We start from the raw sequence: 25,757 nt of genomic DNA, 5'->3' as shown, positions 1-25,757 counted from the left end.
GTGTGTGCTGTATGTACCTGTGTGGTTGTATGTGTGTGTTGTGTGTGTGTGCACTTGTGATCTCCACAGGATATGCTGGAGACCAAGGGGTTCCTGGGCAAGTTGGTGAGCCAGGAGTGTCGGGTGCCCAAGGCCAAGATGGTCAACCCGGTGTCCCTGGCAACCGAGGTCTTACAGTGAGTCCACCAATCCTCTCCCTAATGGCAGTTTGATGTTGTACATACTTGTCATGTTTTTGTTCATTTCAATTACTAAGTAATGACTAAAGAAACTAAGAAATGAACAAAAACAATGTTTAAATGTCTTTTCTTTTTCCTGCAAAAATAAAATTCATTCTATTCAGACCCTGTTTTGCATTAGGAGTTAGGAGCACAGTTTTGTTTTGTTTTGTTTTTTTGCTTGAATATATTTATTAGTTTTCACATTTTTACACATAAAATAAAAACAGAAAAAGTAAAACAAAACAGAGAAAATGAAAAACAGAAAAAGAAAAGTTATTATATAGTTCATTAGTTCTGCATACTGTCATAGATAAAACAAGTATAAAACAAGTGCTTCAGTTTAATGATTGTGCTGGTTCATATCAACAGGGGGACAGTCCCAGGGGAGAACGTGGAGACAAAGGTTACCCAGGTCGACCTGGTCAACCCGGTGCAGCCGGGCTGAGAGGAGAACCGGGTTTGGTCCTTGGGGGTTTCAAAGGCCAGCCTGGTTTACCCGGTGATGATGGCCTTGCAGGCTATCATGGAGTCCCAGGAACACCTGGCAGCCCAGGTGAGGTGCAGTTGACTACTGCCTTCCCCACTTCTATCTCATCAGTCTCAATATGGTGTTGCATATTTCCCCTTCAAGGCTTAATCTCTTAACAGGGATTTTATCTATTTTCACTCTACTAAGTGTTTCATTTTGTCTCACCTTTCATAATATCCGCTCTTTTATAATTTATTGCAGAGCAGCTACATGGGAATGACCATTAATGGCCTGTGATTACAAAAGGAGAAAGCATGACAAACATATCTTGCCATTTTATTACTTTACTTTCTTCACCTCCTGTTGTCACCTGGATGCAGGGGCTGCATCCCTCAAACCAGCTACAGCCAAGTTTGTTTGAGATAATGCTTGTGCTTTTGAATAACTCTTGTTCCGAATGCCTCTCTCTTTCATTCTCTCTCATTTGCAACTGAAAGGCGGCTGTAGTCGGACAGGAGATGGAGGACAGGTGGATGTAACAGGTAGCTGGTATAATAACGTTTTCACCTTATAGCTCCCTTTGTAACAACTCTGTTGTGCTTTGCCTCTGGATTATTTAAGTTGTGAGCATGATGATTTTTGAATTGTTTGAGACTCGAGTACTACTAAGATACCAGCTAATATAAAGATAATGCCATGTTCTGAACAACAATCCACGCTGGGCAGCAGACAAAATCACCACAATAGTCATTTCTACACAAAAAAAACAGTTCTACATACAACCCTGATACTCTCCTAAGGATTTCCTGTTTTCTTCTCAGGTCCTTGCGAGGCTCTTCCAGGACCTCCTGGGCTGCCTGGACTTCCAGGACCAAGTGGATCAACTGGTTTATCAGGTAACACAACAAGAAACAAGCACTGAACATTGCCTCATGGTAATTGCTTTGACTATTTTTGATGCCCTGTCTTTCATGAACCAACAGGTCTTCAAGGCCAAAAAGGATCACAGGGTCCATATGGAGCACAGGGAGAGAAAGGAGAAACAGGAGAGCAAGGTCGAGGTGGCCGTCCGGGACCACCAGGCAAGAAGTGGCATGAAAACACAGACACTATCATTCCCAGACACTTGTTGGGCAATATAATCAATCACAATATATTGAATATTGTCTTTAGTTTCTTTTATTAACCACTATGGTTCTCCAATACAGGTTTTGCCGGACCCCGTGGAGACTTGGGAGTTCCTGGCAGCAAAGGTTCAGTGGGAAACCCTGGTTTGCCTGGTGTGCCCGGACGGAACGGGGCAGAGGGTGAGAAAGGTTTTCATGGAGAAATCATGGGGGCATCACCCGGACCCCCTGGTGACCGAGGACTGCCTGGGCTTCAGGGGAATAAAGGCCCGATTGGAGTTCAAGGAGAGCCAGGCTATCCAGGTGAGCCATGTTTTCGCACTGTCACGCATAATTCAACAAGTTCTTTTACTTACCTGTCACATAGTCTTGTTTTGCCTTGTTGTCTTGAATAAAGGATTTGAGAGTTTTAATCTAATTTTCTTATTGATTCGTTCCTCAAGGAATGATCGGTATGCCTGGTATGATCGGTTTAAAGGGTGAGTCTGGCCCTTCTGGCCTGCAAGGGGAGCAAGGGAGGCCTGGGCCAGCGGGCAAGTATGGCTTCCCTGGTGATCCTGGCACAGCAGGTCCACCTGGGCCACCTGGCGTCACTGGACAACCAGGTTAGACAAACAAACACACTGACACACTGTTTGTGAGAGCACATACACATGCACACTTGTTTCCTTTAAGAGGTGTCCTTTTTCATGTCTGTTCCGTCTTGAACGTGATTCCTGCTCATCAGGATTCACTGGAGAGAGGGGAAGTGAAGGAGACCCGGGCCCTCCAGGTCCAATAGGGCTAAAAGGGGTCCCAGGGCCATATGGAAATGATGGTGCTGTTGGTGAGGACGGCTTCCCAGGTGACCAAGGACAGATTGGTCAACATGGACGCACAGGACTTCAAGGAATAAAAGGTTTGTTTTGACTATGCTTTGATAATTTACTGTTTACAAAATGTTGAGTACAATGAAATGTATGTAATTGTTTTAGTCAAAATGTTTGTTTCTGTGAGTTCTAATGGTCCTGCTCTCTCCTAGGAATCACAGGGTCTCCCGGGATGTCGGGTTTTGAGGGGGTCAGGGGTGATATAGGGTTGAAGGGCTTTGGTGGGCTGAAAGGAGAACCTGGAGTGACAGGTCAATTTGGCCCTAAAGGACTGAAAGGTCAAACTGGAGAGAAAGGTGGGTCATTTTAGTAAAAATGTTTGGGATCCCTGTGAGTCATTCGTCTGCTATGTTATGTTGAGACTACCACATAAACTTTTTAACTTTTTCCACTCTTTCCTCATCACTGTCTGCCAGGTGAGCGTGGTTTAATGGGGCCGCCTGGGGAGAAGCCTCATATCCCTCTCTATATGATTGTCGACATGAAGGGAATCAAGGGAGACCGTGGATATTTCGGAAACCAAGGTTTCACCGGGCCAAGAGGTGTGCAGCTGCAGTCTGATATTAAGCCATCACTCTTTCCTTCTCACCTCCTCTGTCCTCTCACTTCCTCACATCCCCTACTCTTTTTCACAGGTGCTAAGGGTTTACCTGGTGTACCGGGCCATGAGGGAACTCACGGCCTTCCTGGAGACCCCAGCAATGAGAAAGGTTACCAAGGGGATCCAGGTGCACAGGGGCTGCCGGGGATGAAAGGAATGCCAGGCATAACTGGAAATCGAGGAATTACTGGCTTTCACGGGATGACTGGTAATAAAGTGAGTGGAGCCATACTAGGAAAATTCAGTGATCCTCTATGCTAATTATCATGCCTGAAGTCTAATTTAGATTGCTGCACTCACTCTACCATCATTTGTATAATTTTCTTATTCTTTTGTAACTACATGTTCTTTTTTTCATTGGAACATCAAATACAGAAGACGTTTAATATGTTGAATATTTGTGTTTACTTTTCAGGGAATTAAAGGAAGTCCTGGTGCCTATGGTGCATCAGGAGAAGGAGGAAGGAAGGGAGTCAAAGGTACAACCTCAAATTTAAACTACAGCCAGAAGTGGATCTAGATGCTAATTATAAAAGGATTGATATTGAAAATATTCTAAATGCTGGTAAATTTTGCATATTATTACAGGTGACAAAGGTGTCCGTATAGACGTTCCAGGATCTACTGGACTAAGAGGAGAGATTGGTGTCCCAGGAGAGCAAGGTACAAAGTTTAACTTATACCATTTTTGTTGCTTCTTCTCTGGTGTTGATCAGCACAAACTGACGAATAGAGGATCAAGCTTGGCTGATATGAAATGTTTGGTACCCCCCTTACAGGTGAGAAAGGATTATTTGGACAGACTGGGGAGAGGGGCCCCTCTGGTTTTGATGGTATCGAAGGGAAAAGGGGAGAGCCAGGTGATCCAGGCACATCAGGATACACGGGTAAGAAACTCCTATTCACTTCCTAATTATAGGCTTTCAAGTTGAAGTATATCATATTGTTTTACATATAATGTTATACATTGTAGCAGAAATACATTGCAGTTGCTCTGACTCTTGACTTGTACACAATGTTGTGTTTTTCTTGCAGGTTCAGATGGGCAGAAAGGAACTCCTGGTAACCAAGGTCAAAAGGGTTTTCCTGGAACGCCTGGACGAGAAGGGCACCCAGGCTTTCCTGGGTTCCCAGGAAACAAAGGTAACCGTATCATCAGACCAATGTCTTTCTTTCTCTTAAGATACATACAAATGTTATCCATCATATTCATCCATCTTTTGTATGCAAATGTGTGCAGGTTTCCCTGGCCCGAAGGGTCTTTATGGATTACATGGACTAAAGGGACAAAAGGGTATCTCTGGAACTCCAGGTATTTTACCACATTTCAAGTGTTCATAAAAACAAAAAAGATTTCTCTGTGCACCTATTACTACCAGAATATACCATAAATGTAGCAAGTAGTTAACAAAGGTTTGGTGTGCCATCAAATTCAGTTAGAGATAAATGTAAGGTGCACAACCAATAAAACAAACAGGAAACATTGCTTCCATTGTGTGTAATGTAAAATACAGTCAGATATTACTTCTATTTATACAAAGAATTTACGCAGCTCTTTAAGCTGAATGAGAGCTGAGTAAATTCTTTGTAGAACATGGGTTAAGTTTCTAAATTCATTACTACATCCAATGTTTGTAGAAACCATGTCTTGGTATGTCTGTTATGTAAAAACCTTAGGAGTTTAACATCTGGGTCTATTTTCACCAGGTGTGGATACCATTGGACCAGCTGGACAGCCAGGAACTAAAGGAGAGAGGGGAGACACCGGTGATCCCAACAACCAGCAGGGTGTTCCGGGTACATCGGGTTTGAAAGGCTTCCAGGGAGCTCAAGGTTACCTCACCGTTCTTCTGCATGAATAAGGCCCCCACCATCTAAGAAACCTACTGAGCTCTCAGTAAAAGAATAAAATTAAGACCATCCAATGTTTTATTTGTTCAGGTGATCAGGGTCAACCTGGACTAGCTGGATTACTCGGCCCTGAAGGACCAGATGGGACCCCAGACAGACCAGGAGCCACTGGGGAAATTGGATATGTAGGACCTAAAGGATACCAAGGTGAAAATGTGCAGTTTAAAAAAAGAAACCAGTGTCAAAAGTGCTATATTCCTTTCCCCCTATCTCACATTGCTACATTGATATGCATTCAATTCTTACATAGTTGGCTTATGTAGTTCCATTACACAGCACGGCAAAGAAAAATAAGTTTTTTTTACCTGTTGGAGGTGTGCTGGTTATCTGCAGCTTTTCATCAAACATCATCATCGCTGTGGCTGTTTCTGCTTATACTATTCTTCCCTATATTATTTCTAACTGGTCCACTGAACAAATAGCTCCAAATATGTCCATATCTTGTTGTGCCGCTAACAAAGCCCTGCTAATTCAGTGAGGGACATGTTTCATTTCATGTAAATTTTTCACAATAACAGTGTCTCGTTATTTAGTCATTTAAAAGCTTTTAATATAAAGCAGTTGAGCGCAGGAAATGTTGGGTTTGCATCAGCAGTAACTAAACACGACTCTGATACAGCTGCCCCTCAGCAGGTTTCCAGAAAGCTGGCCAATCAGAACAGTTTGGGCTCATTGGAAGGGGGGCCTTAAAGAGACAGGAGCGAAGACTGCCTATTAGAGACAGATGCTGAACTGAGGGGCTGCATAAAGGGCCATTATAAGATAAATAAGGAGTTTTTTGAACTGTGAATAATGCAAAGCTAACCTAGTGGAGTCCAAAAATAAAAATATAGAGCTGGGAATGAGCGTAATAGGTCCGCTTTAAAGAAATGAACTGTCATTTAAGACTGGTGAGTAATTGTTCATCTTACATACTTAAGTGCATTAATTAATCTTAAATTGTTTTTTCCCAGGTTTCCCTGGAGCCAGAGGTCTTCCTGGTGAAGATGGTCCAACTGGAGAAAAGGGTATATCAGGATTCAATGGGTATCCCGGACTCCCTGGTAGGAAAGGATTCCAAGGAGACCAAGGTGCATTTGGATACAGAGGACCTAATGGTGTCTCTGGGAAGAAAGGTATGCATAAAATATAAAATCTTCACCAGCAAAAGTCTCTACCAGTTGTGTTCAAATTACCACTGTACCACAAATGCCATTATTGTAATAGCAGGTCTTAATGTAAATTCAACTCCCAAAGTTATGTCAGGTCATGGATATCAAACATCATGGTCAGCCATTTGAACAATACAAAATATGATGGTTTATTGTATAGTTGGAACAAATAATACAAAAATATATTGTGATATAGTCTCTTGAGATACATTATCTGCCACAAGCATACCAATATCATTCTCTTATGACACTTTCGCAAGAATGTATCACTCATTCACTGGCATTTTTTTTCTGGCATTTTAACACTGCAACTGTACTAATTTCTGGCAGTTTAATCTTTTGCCATTTATGAGTGTTGAGATAGCTTTATTGCAACAAAACCTATTAGGAACTTGCCTTGGTGAGCTCAAAGTGCAGGACAAACAGGCCATGTTTACAATTCAAGAGTCAAATAACCTGTAGCATATCAGAAGACACACAATTCCACAAATAATTGCAAAGAAAACCATTAGATAAAAACAAAATGTACCTCAAAGTTCAAAAAAATGACCCATCTTTACAATATGTTGCTATTTCTGTGTTAAAAGTCCAGGAAAGATAGCCAGTATGTTAATAACATCATATTGTGAGTTAATCCTTTGTTTCCCACTTCTACTGATTTTCTTCTACTGTAAAGCACTACAAAAGTTTTTTGCTGGTATTCAACTAACTATTATTTCTTGGCCTGTAAAATCTTATTAATGCACCTGTCTGCAAGCCTATACAGCCTGATAATATGATCAACAGCTACCATCTATGCACAGTCTTAATGTGCTTTTGTCTTACAGGAGTGAAAGGAGAGCAAGGATTGATGGGAGTTCCTGGTATGATTGGTGTGAAGGGAGAGAGAGGACCAGCTGGTCCAAAAGGAACCACTGGACCCCCTGGTAAATTATAAACTCGTAATGTACTGAATGCTCATTATTTATTATGTACAGTATATGTGTTCTATCTATGGTTATTACATGATCGATGTGTGTTGCAGGTTTCCGTGGGTTTCCAGGCAAACAGGGTCCTACTCCCCAGCCCATCAAAGTTCCAGGAGAGAGAGGCCCACTGGGACCACAGGGTATCCAAGGACCAAAGGGGGTTAAAGGGGAACCAGGGCCCAAGGGACCCCCTGGGGAATCAGGTTAGTTATTCTAACATATGTTGTTGAACATCCTGAAGTGAAATGTCCTCCTTAGCAACATATACACATATGCTGTTACTGTACAGGTTTCATGGGACCCATTGGGCAAAAGGGCATGCCTGGGATTGGTGGTACACCAGGAATACCTGGATTCCGTGGACAGAGTGGACAAACGGGTCACCCCGGTCTGCAAGGCATGGAAGGTGCGTCTGACACTGTGGGGCAGTTTAGGATTAGGTTAATAAACCTGGATTAAATGATTTTAAAGTAGGTGGAGATTCAGGCAGGGAACCAGTAACCAAGAGGTTTGTTATTGTTACTTTATGTGAAAGTTGGATAAGTGAATAAAACACGACTAAGCACTGAGAACTGAAAACTGAAAACTATTAGCAGAGAGCTGAGGACTAGAGAGCTCCTCAAGGTCTGTTTGTATTATTATTAATTATCTGAGCAGAGGTGGAAACACAGATATGAAAGCTTTTGTGTTGCAATGAAACTAAAACACAGTTCTGAACTCATTTTTCAATAGGTCACCGTGGCAAACCTGGTATCAGTGGGTTACCTGGTATGCCTGGCCGCAGTGTCAGTGTGGGTTACTTGTTGGTTAAACACAGTCAATCAGAACAGACGCCCATGTGCCCTGTGGGCATGTCTAAACTGTGGGACGGATACAGTCTGCTGTACCTTGAGGGTCAGGAAAAGGCCCACAACCAGGATCTTGGTAAGTCAAGATGACTAATTAAGTTGTTCTATAATATGTCAATGTGCTCAAAATTCTGCAGGGTATAATTATGATTTTGTTACAGGGATTTTGCTAACACGTTAAACCCAGAAAATAATCAGTTATCAGTGCATTGTCTAGATATATGCCAGTGTGTTTTTGTTATACAGTCTTACCAGGATGCAGTGATTGGTCAGGCGAAGATTCCCAGATTGAATCTCAGATTCAGTGTCCAATCCAGTGTCCAACAGCATCCTATCTACAAAGCAGGAACTACTTTGTTATGCTACATGTAACTAGAACAGATTTTCACAAAAACATAACTCAACTTTGATCATCTTTTAAAGCAAAATTAAAAACTGTTATGTTCTCCATTGCATTTAACTAGATTTTAAGATCTGGGAACATAATCCACCCTGTACTTCTGTTCTAATCTTCTAACATTACTCTTTTATGCATTATGTAAAAGCATTTTGAATTGAGTTAGTGTATGAAATTTACTATATCAATAAATATGCCTTGCCTTTTGAAAAAGATTTTCATTTGGTTGTTTGTCTTTTTCAGGTTTGGCTGGTTCCTGCCTCCCACGGTTTAACACCATGCCCTTCCTGTACTGCAATCCTGGAGACATTTGTTACTATGCCAGCAGAAATGATAAGTCCTACTGGTTGTCAACAACAGCTCCGCTTCCTATGATGCCTGTAGAAGAGGGAGAGATCAAACCGTATATCAGCCGCTGCTCAGTATGTGAGGCTCCATCAGTTGCCATAGCAGTCCATAGCCAGGACGTCACTATCCCACAGTGCCCAGTGGGCTGGCGCAGCCTGTGGATTGGCTACTCTTTTGTCATGGTGAGTTCAGACAGAAAATGTTTGTGTAAAAAGATCAGAATGCAACTTGGTGCCAGTGTCTCTCCACCGATTAGTTCATAACGCACTCTTTCTGTTGTAAAGCTCGAGTCTCCAAAAAGGGATTTTTTCAAATTACACAAAGCTCAAGAGCCACAGACGGAGTAGCACATAAAGAAACATGTCACACCATGCAACAGTGGTGCTCACTGATGTGTTTTTAACGGAGCCCCATTGCATGGGACCCCATTGTTGTTCTCACCTACCTCATCACTCCCCACTCTCACCTTTGTCCCCACAGCATACAGCGGCAGGAAATGAAGGTGGGGGTCAATCCTTGTCATCGCCTGGCTCCTGCCTGGAGGACTTCCGAACAACACCATTCATTGAGTGTAACGGGGCCAAAGGCACATGCCACTATTTTGCTAACAAGCACAGCTTCTGGCTAACCTCCATAGATCAGTCGTTTCACACTCAGCCGGTATCAGAGACGCTCAAAGCAGGCCAGCTCCTGTCACGCATCAGCCGTTGCCAGGTCTGCATGAAGAACTTGTGAAAGACACTACAGTAACGCTGACAAAAAGAGGTTGTTCCATTGACAGTGGTCTAGTGTCATCTCTCTATCCATGTACTAAACCTATCAGCAAAGGGGATCTGAAACATCGACTTAGATCAATGTGAATGGGAAGCTTCCTCCCCAAGCCACAGAGCTCAGATATGCAATGACTGTTTGACGCCTTGAGCTTTGAGTGAAAAGAGTCCCGCTGTAGATAAGACAGAAGCCCTGTAATGAAGTCAGCAGCATTATGGGAAAACAAGTATTTTTATGTTAAATGTGGATTGGTGCTTACTGTTAACTTATTACCTCAGCTACTATGACACAGATCAGAGACCGTACTCTACAGCTGAACCAAAGATGCCAATGTATATGCACAGCTTCAGTTTATCTACATGTTTTCATCTTTTAGGACTTACAGCCCACCATAAAGCCACTAACACTGCTTCTCAAGGAGGTAAAAGAATGTGTCATGAGAGGTCTTGAACTGTTGTTGGTTGATACTATTGACAGTATTATCCTGCTTTTATGATATTGTGCCTACAACATTTTATAAAATGACATGTGTTTTTAAGTTGTTAATCTGTTTATGCATTTATCAACTATGGCAAATTTCTCTCTTCATTTTTTATAATTTTTCATACACCATACATTCACACAATGCACTGATTCTCTTTGTATTTATATCAACTGAATGAACTTGACCCCCTTCCCCTAAGAGTTTTAAATATATATATATATATCTTATCTAATACTACCCACGTCACACTCATTTTCCTAAGCTACTAATGATTGAACCGCCCCAAGCTGCCAACCAGACAGAAAGTAAACAGTCTGGATCAAAGGTCTGACTGCAGCAAATCCTCGCTCTGGTCAGTGATCCTGGCTTAGATTAGAATATTTCATACAAATTAGAAAGTAGGCAAAAAGTAAACACACTTGTTTGGACATAAAAAGACTGATTATAAAGATACTGACACCATTTGTTTTCATTGCAATGTAATTACTGTAATTCCCATAACATAATAATTTCATTGAATTGTAAAGATTAAATGTTGTTTGTAATACTTCCTGTGTCGTTTTATTCTCACAATAACTCTCAATCTTATCTTAATCTGACAGACCACACCGACTGCAAAATAAAAATCTTTATTATGACAGCGTACTTAAAAATTCAACAGGGGTGTTCACTATTTACACTCATTGAAAAGTCAAAAATGTGCCGATAGAGTATAAAAATCAGTATCAATGCTAGTAGCAGAGCATCAAAGTGGACAAAAGAAGTGTGATTTATGAAAAATTAAACTATAATAAACACAGTGCAGTGTGCCACTCGAGTAACAATTAGTGCTGTTAAATTAGTGACATTCCAAAACATTAACAAATAGCAGTGTTTGACTTCTGATGTGTGTTATTCGCCTCCGGACAAATCTTTGGGACACAAGTGCAGTTTCAGTTGTTGGGATGAAAGCTTTTCAAAGCATAGAGTGATAGACACAACACTTGTTCATTTCCCTTCCTTACATTGACACACTTAAAATGTCGCTGGACACTACACTTTTCAGTTTGACTGTCCTTACATTGAAATATTTGAAGTGTCGCTGGGCACTATGCCTTTCAGTTTGACCGTTTTCACAGCATCAAGACATGTCTGTTGTAAGTGTGTGTGTGTGCGTTACTGGGGGGTCATTGATGCTATTGGGTCTCAGTCAAGGCAAATAAGTAGTACCGTCACAGTATGTAATTTGGTGCTCAGAGCAACCCATTGATTGTCCTTTGTTAAAACAAGTCTCTGCTCGTAGCAGCTTCTCCACCCTCGCATCCTAGCAGCAGGCAGATCTAGACCTCTTGCTGGTGGCCCCCCTGCACTCCTCCAGATCCACTGTAGGAGACTCCTGGTTCTCATTTCTCTTCCTCAGGATGGAGGGCAGCACCAGATCAAACAGCGTCTCAAACAGAGTGTCCACATTATACCCCGTCTTTGCACTTGTCTCGAAGCACATCCTCTCTGCAGGCAGGCTGTTCTTTTCATCCAGGCCCTTGTAGCGCAGTATTCTCCCATAAAAAGCTGCTGCATCCTCATGGGTAACCTGTTTGTGAAGCATCGTGCCAGTGAGGGATGCGGGGGAGGCCGGGGGTGTGGGGCAAGCAGACAGCACCTGTGGCTCCGTCTGGTTCTCCTCACACTCAGTTCGGTCCTCTGACACCACATCTGTCTCCTGAGGCAGCTGAGCTTTAAGGTCTGTGAGATCGGCCTTGTTGCCCACTACAGCGTAAATGCAGTCAAGGTTAGCAGTATCAGTCAGGGACAGGAAGCGCTCCTCCAGCTCAGCTAGGCTCTGCCAGTTGGTGACATCATAAGTCAGGATGACAGCGGCTGCACCACGACAGTACATGGAGCCCAACCCATGAAACTGTTCACGGCCTGTGGAGACAAGAGAAAGGTCACTGAACCCCATTACCACGGACTTAAAAACAGCCACACTGTATGAACAGCAGAGCAAAAGGACACAAAACAGAGAAAATGTGCAAGACAGTCAGCAGTTTGAAAAGAGAAACAACCTTTGTTGTTGAAATATGCAGGATTCTTGAAAGGGCACATTGTCCAGTATGTGAATATTTTTCCCTCAGTGGCGTTTCTTGGTTAATATAAACAGTAGCCAATTTATTACGTACTATACATCTAGCTAATGTGGTGTAACGCAATAGTCCTGTAATAAATCATACTGTTTTAAAGGTGTTGATTCAACTTCATGGTAATTTTGGAGGCTGCTCTAACATTTTGTCCGCCCCGTTTATACCAGTGAGGAAAGACTAAATATTAGAAACTCCTCCCAATGCTTCACAACCAACTACAGCCTCCAAAACTACCCTCAAGTTGAATCAACACCTCTCTAAAACAGTAAAAACTGAACTTCTTACCTTCATGAAGGTAGGATTTTCAGGGCTGTTGTATCAGGCTGCATTAGTTTACGTAGCTGTATCAAATAAACAGCTAACAATTCAGTTATTCTGTTGATTATTTTCTGGATTACTTGAACAATCTTTTAGTCTGTAAAATGTCAGAAAATTGTGAAAAAGGCCTATTATAATTTCCTAGAGCCCAAAGTGGTGTCTTCTAATTCCTCGTTTCATCCAAACATCAGTCCAAAACCCAAAAATATTCAATTTACCTTCATATATGACAAAGAACCACAGCAAATCCTCACATTTAAGAAACAGGAACCAGTGAATGTTACGCACTTTGGCTTGAAATATGACTCAAAGGCTTGTTTGATTATCAGAAGTTGCAGATGCTGTCAAATAATCCATTTTTGGCTAATTATTTCAGCTCTAATGGTACCTAAGAATATAATAATCACATGTATAGATCCAGGAATACACAGATAGGAATGTATTGAGGATCTGAGATGGAGGGTTTTTCTTTTCACAAGGTAGAAGTTTAAATGTCAGAAAAGAGAACCCTTAACTTACTCAGCCCTCCTTGTGCTCCTGGAAAGTACTACATCATGTAAGTTTAGAAACGACAGGATAAAGCAAGGGGAGTCAAGTCTTCCTGTCATAGCCGTGTCATATGACTATTAAGAGGAACAGGGTAGGCAGCTTAAAGAGCCTGCATCGGGCTTTGAAAGTAAACTGTCCAACTGAAAAACACTAAATCAGTAGGGAAAATGAGCAGCTGACAGCCTTTTTTCACTTTGCTGAGCCAAACATCTGACCGATTGAGGGACAACCTTTCTAACAGCCACTTTTCCGTCGCTTTACGGTCTATGCTGACAGGACCACAACGGTTGCCTTGAAATGAGTCAGCGCTGATCCGGCGTTTCTTCAGCACAGTGACTAAATAAAATGGACACGTTTTATGTCAGAGGTCATAGAGTGAGGGAACACACACAGGAAATGGTTTACTGGTGACATAGTAGGCCATTCCTTATCTCTGTGGCCCACTGACTCCACTGTGAATTGTGTATTTACCCAATACTGGAATGTATCGGTGTTATGAGCTTATTCATCAGCAGTAACCAGACGAAACACCTAATCATTCCTGTCACAGCCAACTTTAAGACTCTTAAGCAGCTTTGGGGTTAGGGGCAGAAGAAAAAAGCACAAGTTTGTATGTGTATAATTTTACCATGAAACAAAACAGACTGGTTCTGTGTATAACAGGCTAACAATATTTTCTGTTTCAGACTGCTGAGGTGTGACTGACCACTGCAACATGGAACATGCTTAAACAAGCAAGAATTCAAATGCTGACTTAGGATCTACCACAGAGTACAACTAACTACATGTATTAGATGATGATGACCATACTGTTGTTCACCACTGACTATTTCATTCTCACACTATCAGTCTGTACTTTCAATCCATTCAACATGTAAAAAGTCCTAAACCTCATTTTTCTATAATGAAGGTGTTTCTAGGTACAAAGTAGAAAGACTGCTATCCATGTAACTGTGCCAATAACACTTTAACATACTGCTGATTGGCGAATTATCAGTTTAGTTGGTCAACAGTAGAGCTGCAACAATTAATCGATTCATTGATTAGTTGCCAACTATTACATTAATCGCCAACCATTTTGATAATCAATTAATCATTTTGAGTTATTTTAAGAAGATATTTCTAAATTCTCTATTTTCGGGTTTCTTTAGTCATCTATGATAGTAAACTAAATATCTTTGGGTTGTGGACTGTTGGTCGGGACAAAGCAAGACATTTGATGACATTTTATGGACCAAAAAACTAATTGATTATTCGAGAAAATATTCAACAGATTAATCCATAATGAAAATAATTAATTAATTGGTTGCAGAGTCAACATAACTACTCCAATTATAATCATTCAAGTTGCTAAAAAGCTTGACATGGAGGTGCTTTCTCTCTCTGTTGAAGATCATTATTTCAGTGCATTTTGTTTTATGGCTGTTTATTCAAACTAACTGAGCAGTTTCTAGACATCAATGGTCACTTGAGCGGCACATTCATCATTGTTTTCTTGACATTTCAGGCCTGCAGATTCAACAATTAACGGAGTAACTGAAACTACATCTTGTGTTGATGGTGTTTCAAGATCAAATTACCTTCTCTGGTCAAATGTGGGGTTTTGTGACTTATAGCCTATGTTATCATTTAGGCTACAGCACATGTACATGCACATATGAGCTTACCTACTCATATCTTTTGGGACTGACTAAGCAGTTTTAGAGGCTCTCCACTGAGAGACGAGTAGTGAAATCAATTTGCAATCATCCATTCTCTTTTCACTTTAAGCATTGGTTATCATTTCTTCTATTCCTCTATGTCAGACAGCTATTAACAGATTAAGAAATTAGGCTAATAGTACTGACTGTGTGTGTGTGTGTGTGTGTGTGTGTGTTGTGAACTGCAGAGGAACAATAGCAATGATTAGGTCAGATTAGTCCAATATTGAGCAATAGATCACAAGGCCAAGCACACAGTGATTTTTGTAAGATCTGTGTCATTCAGCAAACAGGAAATATAGGGAAAGTGACTTATTATTATTTGTAGCAAAATATATATTTTAGTAAAACAGTATTAAGGTCGGTGTGTGAACAATAACTTGCAGGAGCTTTAAGTGTTTGTTAAGAAAGCAGGAGCCTGCATGATGGGTGCTTGCCTGTCATCACACGAACAAATCCAAACCTAAACGACTTACAGGGCTTCCAACACATCTCATCATAACCAACTGGAATAAACTGTTACTTTCATTGTTAATAAATCTATCAGTTGTTCCCCAATTAAGGCTCTAATAAATTACTCGGGAAAATGTAAAAATAAGTGACACATTTTCATCATAAGTCACCAAAGCTCGAGACAGTTTGGCCAGAAACAGAAACTCAATTATTAAATTTATACTGATACGAAACTGAAAATGATAAATGAGCATCTGATTATGAAAACAAGACCTGATACATTTTCTTGCACGTCACTGTTCAATTTATTGACCAGCCTTTCTCTCTCTTTGGTTACTTGTATGAAAATGTCTTTGAATGTTATGTTTTTGAATATTCAGAGTTGTTTAGTATTTTATTACCTTGTATTATCTATGAAATCATATGTTTACCATCACATTTAACTTTTAAATCTCCTTAAATAGTTATTTTAAGACTATTTTAAAGGTTCAATACTGTAGTAAACAATTATAAAAGGGAAATATAACTGAATTTGATGTTTAATTTCAGATATTTTTTTGGACTATCGTTTTTTGTCCTGTTTTCACCTGAGAAGGTCTGACTAACACTTTGTTTCAGTACTATATACTACATCAGTGTTATATGTGAGAATAACACAGAACTGGAGGCATGTTGCTTGAGTGCCAGTGTTGCCAACAGTTCCCATGAGACAGGCTGCCTACAGACTGAGCAGTCACATGCCAGTGATTGCCTCAGGTGGTGGGATCACGCGTTATCAGGTAAACACAGTTAGTAAGTCACAGCAAGGACACTTGATAAGGATTTAAAATACATTATGGAAGAAGTCTGTTGAAGGAGGTATTACCAGCAGTGTCCCATATTGAGATATTGTAAGGTCCCCACTGTTTGAGGAAAAACGCCCCTCCGACGGTGCTGATCGTGTCTTTGAACTTCCTCTCCGTGTACCTGTGGAGCAGCGACGTCTTCCCCACGTTCATGTCTCCCAGCAGAACAACCTTGACGTCGGGCTTCTTCATCTTCGACTGCTCGGGCATGATGTTGGGTCTAGTCCCACCAACGGGGGAGCTCTTTTCTCTCTCTTTTTATCCTAGAAAATAAACGCGGTCTAGCTGGTAAAACTGCTCGTGAATTCCTTTTGGATACGTCATTTTATGTACCAAAGTTCATTGGTGACACCGTGGCTATCCAGCGTTTGTTCAGTCTCAAATCTGATCCCAACTTTAAAAAGTAACAGAGGTGAAACAGGAAGTAGGTGAGGAACTTAAGAGGAGTGGAGCCTCTTTACCCTGAGTCCCACCTCTCAGGTTCGTCCAGTTACAGGCTCTGCACGGCTGCCGACGCCATTTTTTTCTAGGATGATGAAGTCATGACCCGCCCTACTCTGACTCTGATTGGCTAGCTCTGATATTTTCACCCTCACACTAACCAATCGCACTCCTCAGGCCGAAAACTAACCAACTCAACCAACCAATCAGAGGTAGAGCAGGGCGGGTCGTGACTTCGCCATCCTAGGAAAAACATTTTTTTTTTTTTTTTTTTTTTTTTAGTAAGTGACACATTTTCAGGCACAAGATATTAGCATATAGAGAGAAAAAGAAGTGATATTTTAATTTATTTTGAAGACAACTCAATGGACAAAATGTTAGCTTTTTAATCCAACTGTTTATAATTTTTGGCAAATTCCATATTCAACATAAAATGAAATGGACCAATAAAAAACGAATTTTCATCTTAATTCTAATTGATATTAACTTTTATTACAGTACTCTAGTCAAGCTGAAAAATAGAAAATCAACAAAGACCCTAACAATATTTCAAAAATATAAAATGATCAACTAATGTTCTTTAATTATTCATCTGTACCCCTTTATTCATTCATTCATTTTTTCCTCCTCCTTTGTATTATTTTGCTTTTACCAAATGTAAAAATTCCTTCACAGAATGTAAAAATTCCTTCACAGTCCCTCTAATGATTTTTATTTTTATTTTTATGTTTTATTTTATTTTTGTTATAACCGATCCCCTGATATTTTGTTTCCTATTTTTGTTCTTTAAACATCCATGGTTTATATGTTACTATTGGTTGAGTTTGACTGTTGTCAATAAAGTTGGAGAAAAATAGAGAAAAAAGCTACAAAGGGGCAAGACAATAATAAATCAGATTACTATCAGAAGAATAATTGTTTTAGAAAGGGTGTGGCAAATAAAGTTTGTTTTTAGTTTGTCTATTCATCTTCAATATAAATTTGTAAAGAACTCTGTAAAAATCTGGCAGGCAAAATTTTTTGTCCCCTTTAAAGAATAAATCAATTAAATGCTAGAAACGTTCTGGTAGCATCTGAAAGGCATCTTTTACCAAAAAGGGTATTATGTTCCAAATTCGTTATAAATAACTGTCCTGGCAAACCCAACAATTTGCTGTAAATTCACTTGCACATTCTATATCTATATTAGTATTTGGGTTTGCTAAGTTTAATGAAAACGGCTTTTTTTTTCAACCTACGAGGCTAGACTCAGGGCAAAAAACAGACTCTATTTGTGTACACACGATTTTTCTTTTTGGACCGCCTCTATCCGCTTGACCAAACAGGTTATATGAGACACAGATTCTCTTTTCTTTGTCGAATAAAAACTTGATAGTGAGCGAATGTGAAGTCTCGACAATGGGGGCTCCTCAAACTGTGGAAATCTTTAAAGCAAACCAACTGTGCCCTCCGCTTGAAATTCATTCAGGTCATTATCAGAATAAAACAGAATTCAGGCAATAAAGTTTTAGTCTGTGGTTACTGAATGATTAAAATACTTTTTTATTCCTTGCAACTGCCATTTGTGTTCAGCTTTGTAGGTGTTAAATCGGCCCTTAAGGATTTTAAACCAATTCTAGTTGGATCAACTCCAGTGCTGCCTTCAATTACCGTCGTAAATGTGCAACATCAGTTTAAAAGGGGACATATTCCTGCCAATCGGGAGGTCAAGACAGGACACTTGCTGCTGACAGTGTGCAGCTTCACCCATCTCTGCTGAGCAGAGGACAACAAATACAAAAGCAATATATTTAACAGTAGGCTAATTTGGCAATCATTTACATCATATGTTTTATTATAAATAGTTATTATTGTATGAAGTCATTTTACGGGGAATATAAAAGATATTTGCACAGGTGTCCGTCATCATTTAACATAAGAATAGGATAAGCTTTGCTCACTCGCATCAGTGTCATAAGCAGAATAATATATCAGAACAGCAGAATAATCTGCTTACAAACAGAATTTTATGGATGATATGATTGTCAATATATTCAATTATTCTCATACCTTTACATCCACAAAGGGACAGTGTCACATTTACCAAAGTAATGTAGGCCCACAGAAGAAAGAAATCTTTAACATACACTGAAAAATAAACCAAAGAAAACGTCTATGTGCTTACATTATTATTATTGTGTGTATATAATTATCATAGGGACATTGATGGGGGGACATCCCTGCTTTAATGTTGTTACAACCATGGATGTATTAGATTGCAACCCAGCATATAGCAGCCATAAGAAGAAATGCAGCTTTAAGGTACTTCCACTCAGCAGCTGTGACTGATATCAATTCCGTTCAATTCAAAGGGGCTTTCTTGACATTAGAACATACATTTACATTGCCAAGATAAGATAATTTAAAACAAAATAGAAAAATGTAGACATTGCAGTTAAAAAATACAAATAGCTAAAAGTAAGTAAGAACTGTATAAACACATTTTTTTTAAAGAAATATATTTAAAGATATCCGTTCTATATGTATATATAGTTAGAATGTCTATGTACAGAGCTCATCACAATGCAAATGTTCAGTGCCGGAACACGCAGCTGATTGACAGTCTTCACGGTAGTTGTAGTCCATTGGCGAGATTTCAACCTACTCGGATATAGGAGTGTCCGAGGGGCCTACAAAGGTATCACATGCTGTTTTCTTCCTGCATTGCTGTCGGTCAGAGCGCCTCATGATCAGGATCATTTGTGCACAGTTCACAGCGTTGAAACGCAGCTCCAGTTTAGGTAAGAAGAACCAAGAACAACACAACACTGCTGGAAAAGCTTCATGTGTCGGTGGCTACAGTAAAGCATGAGTGACAACAACATGCTGCAACAGATACAGACGCTCGCCTTTTGCTTTATCACAGTTGCACTGTCGATTGTCGTCACATTGGTCTGTTTGAACGAGAGAGGTAAAGTGGAAGCAGCATTATAACAGTTGTTTTCATTACAACGCCCTGGTAGCTAAAGCTAAGCTAATGTCTCTGTAGTGTATGAAGTGAGAGCAGATGCGCAGGTTAAAGTGCCGGTGTGTGTAATGCTGGGTCTCTAGGACCCCGCAGACACCCAGCATGGGCGGTGGAGCAGGCGGAGAAAGGTGAAGTTGCCCTCAAATGACTGATCAGAGGTCAGTTTTATCCCCCCTGTAAAATGTAAAGGTTGGGAAAAGGGCTGGGAAAGCCGATCTGCAGTCAGTTAATGTCTAAGTGCTAAGCTACGCATTTCGCCAACGACGTAAAGGATAAACATAGTCGGGCTAGGATACAAAGAGTTGATCTGCACAAGCTACTGTAATGGTTCCTACATTTAAAACTGTACATATTGGCCCCAAAGTCCGAAACGGCCAGTTGACGTTGTTTGGGATAGCGGCGCCGCTAGGAGCAAAGATCCAGACCAGACGTCCGTCATAATCCGCAGTGTCAACATCTCCCTTCAACTCCCTGTCGTGGCGTTTACTGTGTAAGGAAGCCTGCTTGGATCAGCTATGCAAGCAAACACAACGCGGGGCTTCCTGTGGTCGGACGTAGAGACGAGGACCTTGCTGAACATCTGGGGGGAGCAGGACATCCAGGTAGCGCTGGATGGAAACTTCCGAAACAGCTTCGTGTACCGCGACGTCTCCCGGAGGCTGGGAGCGATGGGGTTTGAACGGACCCCGGAACAATGCAGGGTGCGGATCAAAAGCCTCAAGAGACAGTACTTGTTAGCAAAGGAAGGTAATCTGCGGAACAACGGGCAGTATCACAAGATCTGCAAGTTTTATGACACCATGGAGAGGATTTTGAGCAACCGGCCCGCTCTTGACCCCCTGGAGTTAATGGACGGCGGCGCGGGAGGAGAGGAGGCCGGGGATGGCTTGGAAGAGGATGGAGAGGATGCTCAGGATGCATACTCTGAGAGCACAGGGGAATGTCCTTTTCCTGCAGAGACCGAGGTGAAGCTGGAGTACCCAACTGTTCCCATCCCTATTCCGGTTAAAGTGACAGTGGGCAACAACAGTAAGTGCTCCCTACTTGTCCACATGCATTCATTCTTCTGTGTTGGGTGGATACAGTATGTTTACTTGATTGCATTTGGTCAAAGATGCATCACATAATGTCTCACCCCTGTCCACTCCAGGCACACCAGTAAGACCAAATAACAGCAGCCAGTCGGCCAGTAGCTTGTCAGCCACGAGACCCAAACGGCCCAGGAAGCGGCGTGCCAACTTCCCCATGGAGAAGCTAATGGAGCAGTTCCTGGAGCAGAGCGCCCAGGCTGAGGACAGCTTCTACCGGATGGAGGAGCAGCGCTTGCAGGCGGAAGACCGCCGCAGAGAGGCCGAACACACCAGGGAGCTGCACATGCTTCAGATGCTCGGCCAGATGTTCTCCAGCATCTCTTCCGCCAGACCCAGCTCTGCATCCACCCCATCCAAGACCGTTCCCCCTGCCCGCGCTCCTGTGTTCTCCAGCACCTCCCCGTCATGCACACGCGGCCAATCCAGTCATCTGAGACGGTCTTCACCCCAGACAAACTGTTTCACCCAACAGAGTCAGCTATTGAACCCAGATCCCCAGGCATTAGGTATTAGTTTCGGTGTCATGTGTGCAGCCACGAGGTGGAATGTGTGAAGAGAAAACGGAAAGTAGAGATGTATCAGCTGTGATATCAGAGCTCAGTGATGGAGCTGTCACTCAATTACGCTATTTCTGGGGTTAGGTGGTTCATTACTTTATCTTTACTCAGATTAGATCATTGTCTCTGTTTTGGTTGTGTATTTGTTGTTTTGTTGCCAAACTTTTCTTTGTGTGTGTGTGTGTGTGTGTGTGTGTGAGAAAGGTAAAAAAAAAAAGATGTTAGACCCCGATTGAGACCAAACAAGTATTACTCACTTTAAAACCTCACTTTTGTTTATTTCCTCAGTGTTTGAACGCTACCACAGCTTGGGGTCCACATCACACAGAGGCATGGACGATGACCTGCTCTCACTGGTAAAGAGCACAGTCCCTCCACTGACATCCAAAAAGCACAAGGGACAAGATGGACGCATTGGGATCATTGGAGGATGCCAAGAGTACGTTTCTGGTTTGGTTTTTCAGTATGAACTGTATTCGCCAAACAAGAGTTTGATTTCTCCTGTGATTTGTTTCTCCACGGAATATTAGCCCCTAATTCTTTTCATCTTCACTCTTTTAAAGCTATACTGGAGCTCCATACTTTGCTGCCATCTCTGCACTGAAAGTGGTAAACACTCATTCTGACAGATTTATCATTAATTTTCCTTCTTTTTTTTTGGTTTCAGTTTTGGTACAGTGCCTTTTTTTTCTTTTCCTGTCTCCAGGGAGCTGACTTGTCTCATGTGTTCTGCACCAAAGATGCTGCAACTGTAATCAAATCTTACAGCCCTGAGCTCATAGTTCATCCTGTTCTGTAAGTACAGATCCACAGGCAACATAATTAGCTGAATATCATTCTGCTGTAGGATTTTCATCACTGACAACAATTCAAGTATAAATAGAGGAATAATATGTATTTAGATCAAAAATATGTATTGCTATGCTCTCACAAATGCTATTATTTAGGAAATTAAGTTAAAAAAGACTGGAAACAATTTCTGTCTAACTCCTATTTATGATGTATTATAGATTCCTTCATAACACATTCAGAATTCATTTTAAGAGTTCATATAAACCTTCACAATGCATTATGAAGTGTTATAACCACAGTCATAAGGCATTATAATGAGGATTAAATAGATTAAATAATAAGGTAAAGTAGGTTTGTGTCATTATGAGATATGTGTTTATTGTTTTGATCAGGTAAGATGAAAAGGAAGTAATCCTTCTGCTATTTTTAAATTTTTTTTTTTTTTTTACAATAACAAAGGTCAAGACATTAAATTGGCTGTAGCATCTGTGATACAGTGTCAGTGAAAGGCAGAGCCAACCCGACGCATAAGCAAACTAAGTATCTGCTCCGGGCCCCCACCATGAGGGGGCCCCTGCGGGCTGAATCACTCTGTCTCAAAACGTGAGAAATCATGCTTGTAGGTACGCCCTTTAATCTCAGGTTTTTGTTCAGCACAAAGAAAACTCTCCACTTTCAGTAGCCGAATTAAAACAGCCTTCCAGTGTCATTAAGCATGGTGAAGGTCAAACCTTTACGTGAAGTAACAATGAGCGAAACACATTTTTGAGTGGAGGGGGACTTTAAGGTTTTGAATGAGGGTGTCAGAATTGTCTTAAGAAAGTGACTGCATAGTTATAATTCCCTATGACTGTTGTTAAGACAAAAAGACCAAAACTGTATATTTTATAAGTAGCAGAGTGCAAATGCCAAAAATAACTCAGGTGGTATGTACTTACTCTGTTTTGTACTTGATAACATACCATACAGTGATACACAGGCATATATACATCTTTGAACTACTTGTGTATGTGTGTATGTGCACAGTTGCCATGGCAGCATTCAGAGGACTTTTTTATCGATGAAAACTGGTATTATTTATGCATAATGCATGAAGAAATATAGAAAGAGCATTTAGGAATAAGAGTATAACTAGGATAGGACTTATAATAATTTGTGCATTTGAACACATCTAACACGTGTGTCTGTGTGTGTGTGTGCGTGTGTGCACGCGTGTTTTAAGGGACAGTCCTAATGCAGTGGAAGAGATAGAAAAATGGCTCCCAAGACTGCACGGCCTTGTGGTGGGACCAGGTCTAGGGAGAGAAGACGTCTTACTAAAAACAGCCAAGGCATGTGGAATACATTTATACTCCCTTGCACCCAAAACAGCCTCTTAGGCCAGCTGCTTGTGCATAACCACATCATGGAAATAAATACATATATTAACAGTTATTAGATAGAGTGCAGTGCTGAATTTAAGCTGCACAAGGTAATTCCACATGTTGGCAGCTCCTTATGACTGGTAAAAAAATCAACTTGAATTCCCAGAAAACTTGAGTAAATGTGCCAAAAAAACTGAAGCAGATCTCATCCTGGTGATTCTCTGAAAGAGGCAAATGCACACTGATGCATGGGTAACACTCTTGAGTTTTGAATGATCAGTCCCTATGTTTAGACACATAGGGACACTAGAATATATTTTGGGCAAATAGGGTTGGAAGTGTAGCCCGACTTTTATTAGGCTGATGAAACAGGTATATGTGTACATAAAGATTTTGTTGAGTGCGGCCTAAAAAGAACATTACAGTGTGCTTGCATTATACTTCACATTATGTCTAGATAACACTTTTTCTCTCTCTGATAGGAGGTGATAGAGAAGTCTAAAACAAGAGATATCCCTATAGTCATTGATGCGGTGAGTACTTGTCCTGATTAAATCAAGTTTCAGCTGTCAAACAGATAGGGTTTTATTTGCAAAGCCATGCAGAATCACTGAGAGAGAGAGTGTGTGTGTGCGGTTTGTTTGTTTTCAACAGGACGGATTATGGCTAGTTACGCAGCAACCATCTGTTATTCAAGGGTACCAAAAGGGCATCCTTACACCCAACTTCATGGAGTTCACCCGACTGTATGAGGCGCTCGTGAGTCTCTCAGCACTGTTCACTTAGTCACCGATTGATAAAGAGCATGCTGCGTATACTTCTGTGTGGTTGTTAATGCATGTTTCATCCTGCCTGTGTGTTGCTGTCTCAGCACCATGAGCCAATGGACAGCAGTGATCAGCAACGCAGCGTCATGCAGCTCAGTGTAGCTATGGGCAACCTCACTGTGGTGCTAAAAGGAGAACAGGATCTCATTACAGATGGCAGTAAAGGTCTGTATTAAGCCCATATACTGTATAAACAACTTATAACTCATGCTTTTTCAGTTTGTCATTCTGCCTTTTCCATTGGTGTAATTCACAACTCATATTTATTGAGGTAGCTTTGAGATTGTTGTAACTGTGCACAGATCTCATGCCTTGTCCTCTTGTTTTCAGTGATCTCGTGCAGTATTGAGGGCAGTGGGAGAAGATGTGGAGGACAGGGTGATCTTCTATCTGGATCTCTGGGAGTGCTGGCACACTGGGCCTATGCTGCCTCTGCAGCTGGACTGATCAGAAGGTGGAGACATTATTGGCTGTTTGTGCATAGTGTATTGCACCTTTTGTAAAGGACCACATTAGTGGTTTTAGATGTTTAAGCACATCACCTATAAAATGCATTAAACATTACATTATGTGAACCATTTTTCAAAACATTATGTAAGTGTTAAGATTGATTTCTTACCTTTGAGCACCCACTGGTTTGCATTCATGTCAGCATGTTATAAAAATCAACTTTATTATATGTGATTGTATGTTTCCTTATCCATCGCTTGTGTCCTTTTCCAGTATGAATCCATCAATGGTCGCAGGATTTGGGGCCTGTTCTCTCACCAGACAGTGCAACAATCAAGCCTTCCAGCAGCATGGCAGGTCCACCACCACCTCGGACATGATCCAGGAGATCGGCTCAGCCTTCAAGAAGCTATTTGAAAGCTGAAAAACTGCCACATGAAATCAAAAATCCTGTTTATGAACTTATACATAGTCAATTTTGCATTCTTACAAAAAACAGAAGACAGAGAAGATGAAAACACAGAGGAAGCTTGATGAACTTCTGTCATTTGCCAGCCTCTGGGTGGGCTAGTGGCAAATGCTCTCATCAAGCTTGATTTGAATATAGGTCTAAGTGGTGTGGACCAATCTGGTGCAAAAAACACATACTGACATGTTGTTTGAAGTGTACAAAATGAACCCTCTAAGAAAAACAACAGACAGTCTTCCACGTCTTTAGTAGTATTATGAATGCATCTGTCAAACATGTTGAGGTGTCTAAATTCTTTCCAGCTCACCAAAGAGACAGAGATTGTAAGATAAAGATAAAGTGATGTTTGAATTTTTGAAATAAATAATGAATCAGATTTTGTTTGAGTTACTTTTTCTTGCAAGCCATCTATGTGGCATCGTAGCACCTGTGTGTTGCCTCAGGGTGGCAATATTGATCTGAAACATGGAAACACATCTGGGGTCAAATCTATTGCTACCACAGTCAATGGTCCAGAATCAGGATCATCTTTATTGGCCAAGTCTGTTTTCATATACAAGGAAGTTGACCCCAGTTTAGTGGCCCTCGGTGTACTTAAACAGAATAACAACA

The 25,757-nt window shown here is 41.0% G+C and overlaps 3 protein-coding genes across 8 annotated transcripts in view; 2 read left to right on the top strand and 1 right to left on the bottom strand.

Moving 5' to 3' along the window:
- Window positions 1-10,712, top strand: part of col4a2 (collagen, type IV, alpha 2) — a 67,072-nt gene extending 56,360 nt beyond the window's left edge. For 2 of the 4 annotated variants that reach the window (XM_044365913.1, XM_044365915.1), the window contains 25 exons: window positions 70-176; window positions 591-774; window positions 1,188-1,235; window positions 1,512-1,586; window positions 1,674-1,772; window positions 1,899-2,120; window positions 2,261-2,422; window positions 2,545-2,715; window positions 2,839-2,982; window positions 3,103-3,228; window positions 3,322-3,503; window positions 3,703-3,766; window positions 3,876-3,950; window positions 4,067-4,174; window positions 4,323-4,430; window positions 4,528-4,599; window positions 4,995-5,120; window positions 5,229-5,345; window positions 6,152-6,313; window positions 7,177-7,275; window positions 7,374-7,520; window positions 7,607-7,723; window positions 8,050-8,241; window positions 8,806-9,092; window positions 9,391-10,712. In XM_044365913.1, coding sequence (XP_044221848.1) covers window positions 70-176; window positions 591-774; window positions 1,188-1,235; window positions 1,512-1,586; window positions 1,674-1,772; window positions 1,899-2,120; window positions 2,261-2,422; window positions 2,545-2,715; window positions 2,839-2,982; window positions 3,103-3,228; window positions 3,322-3,503; window positions 3,703-3,766; window positions 3,876-3,950; window positions 4,067-4,174; window positions 4,323-4,430; window positions 4,528-4,599; window positions 4,995-5,120; window positions 5,229-5,345; window positions 6,152-6,313; window positions 7,177-7,275; window positions 7,374-7,520; window positions 7,607-7,723; window positions 8,050-8,241; window positions 8,806-9,092; window positions 9,391-9,645 — 3,449 coding nt within the window. In that variant the 3' untranslated portion in view covers window positions 9,646-10,712. The remainder of the gene's footprint in view (window positions 1-69; window positions 177-590; window positions 775-1,187; window positions 1,236-1,511; window positions 1,587-1,673; window positions 1,773-1,898; window positions 2,121-2,260; window positions 2,423-2,544; window positions 2,716-2,838; window positions 2,983-3,102; window positions 3,229-3,321; window positions 3,504-3,702; window positions 3,767-3,875; window positions 3,951-4,066; window positions 4,175-4,322; window positions 4,431-4,527; window positions 4,600-4,994; window positions 5,121-5,228; window positions 5,346-6,151; window positions 6,314-7,176; window positions 7,276-7,373; window positions 7,521-7,606; window positions 7,724-8,049; window positions 8,242-8,805; window positions 9,093-9,390) is intronic. The other 2 variants (XM_044365914.1, XM_044365916.1) reach the window with 2 other exon arrangements.
- Window positions 10,713-10,778: 66 nt separating this feature from the next.
- rab20 (RAB20, member RAS oncogene family) lies at window positions 10,779-16,619 on the bottom strand. Its single transcript, XM_044365968.1, has 2 exons — window positions 16,168-16,619; window positions 10,779-12,070 (listed from the first exon to the last, which is right to left on the bottom strand). The coding sequence occupies exons 1-2, from the start codon at window positions 16,355-16,357 to the stop codon at window positions 11,469-11,471; spliced, it is 792 nt and encodes a 263-aa protein (XP_044221903.1). The 5' UTR covers window positions 16,358-16,619; the 3' UTR covers window positions 10,779-11,468.
- Window positions 16,620-19,130: 2,511 nt separating this feature from the next.
- naxd (NAD(P)HX dehydratase) lies at window positions 19,131-25,521 on the top strand. Of its 3 annotated transcripts, XM_044365929.1 has the most exons (11): window positions 19,545-20,624; window positions 20,746-21,192; window positions 21,532-21,682; window positions 21,807-21,852; window positions 21,950-22,038; window positions 23,258-23,366; window positions 23,882-23,932; window positions 24,054-24,158; window positions 24,271-24,391; window positions 24,557-24,680; window positions 24,950-25,521. In XM_044365929.1, exons 1-11 carry the CDS (start codon window positions 20,111-20,113, stop codon window positions 25,098-25,100), a joined length of 1,908 nt encoding a protein of 635 aa, XP_044221864.1. In that variant the 5' UTR covers window positions 19,545-20,110; the 3' UTR covers window positions 25,101-25,521. The 3 variants fall into 3 exon arrangements, with proteins under 3 accessions (XP_044221866.1, XP_044221865.1, XP_044221864.1); XM_044365931.1 differs by lacking the exons at window positions 19,545-20,624; window positions 20,746-21,192 and adding an exon at window positions 19,131-19,368; XM_044365930.1 differs by lacking the exons at window positions 19,545-20,624; window positions 20,746-21,192 and adding an exon at window positions 19,375-19,538.
- Window positions 25,522-25,757: the final 236 nt, after the last annotated feature.

This window comes from Thunnus albacares, chromosome 11, assembly GCF_914725855.1.
Source record: "Thunnus albacares chromosome 11, fThuAlb1.1, whole genome shotgun sequence".
NCBI lineage: Eukaryota > Metazoa > Chordata > Actinopteri > Scombriformes > Scombridae > Thunnus > Thunnus albacares.
This window is presented reverse-complemented; position numbering and strand designations above follow the sequence as displayed.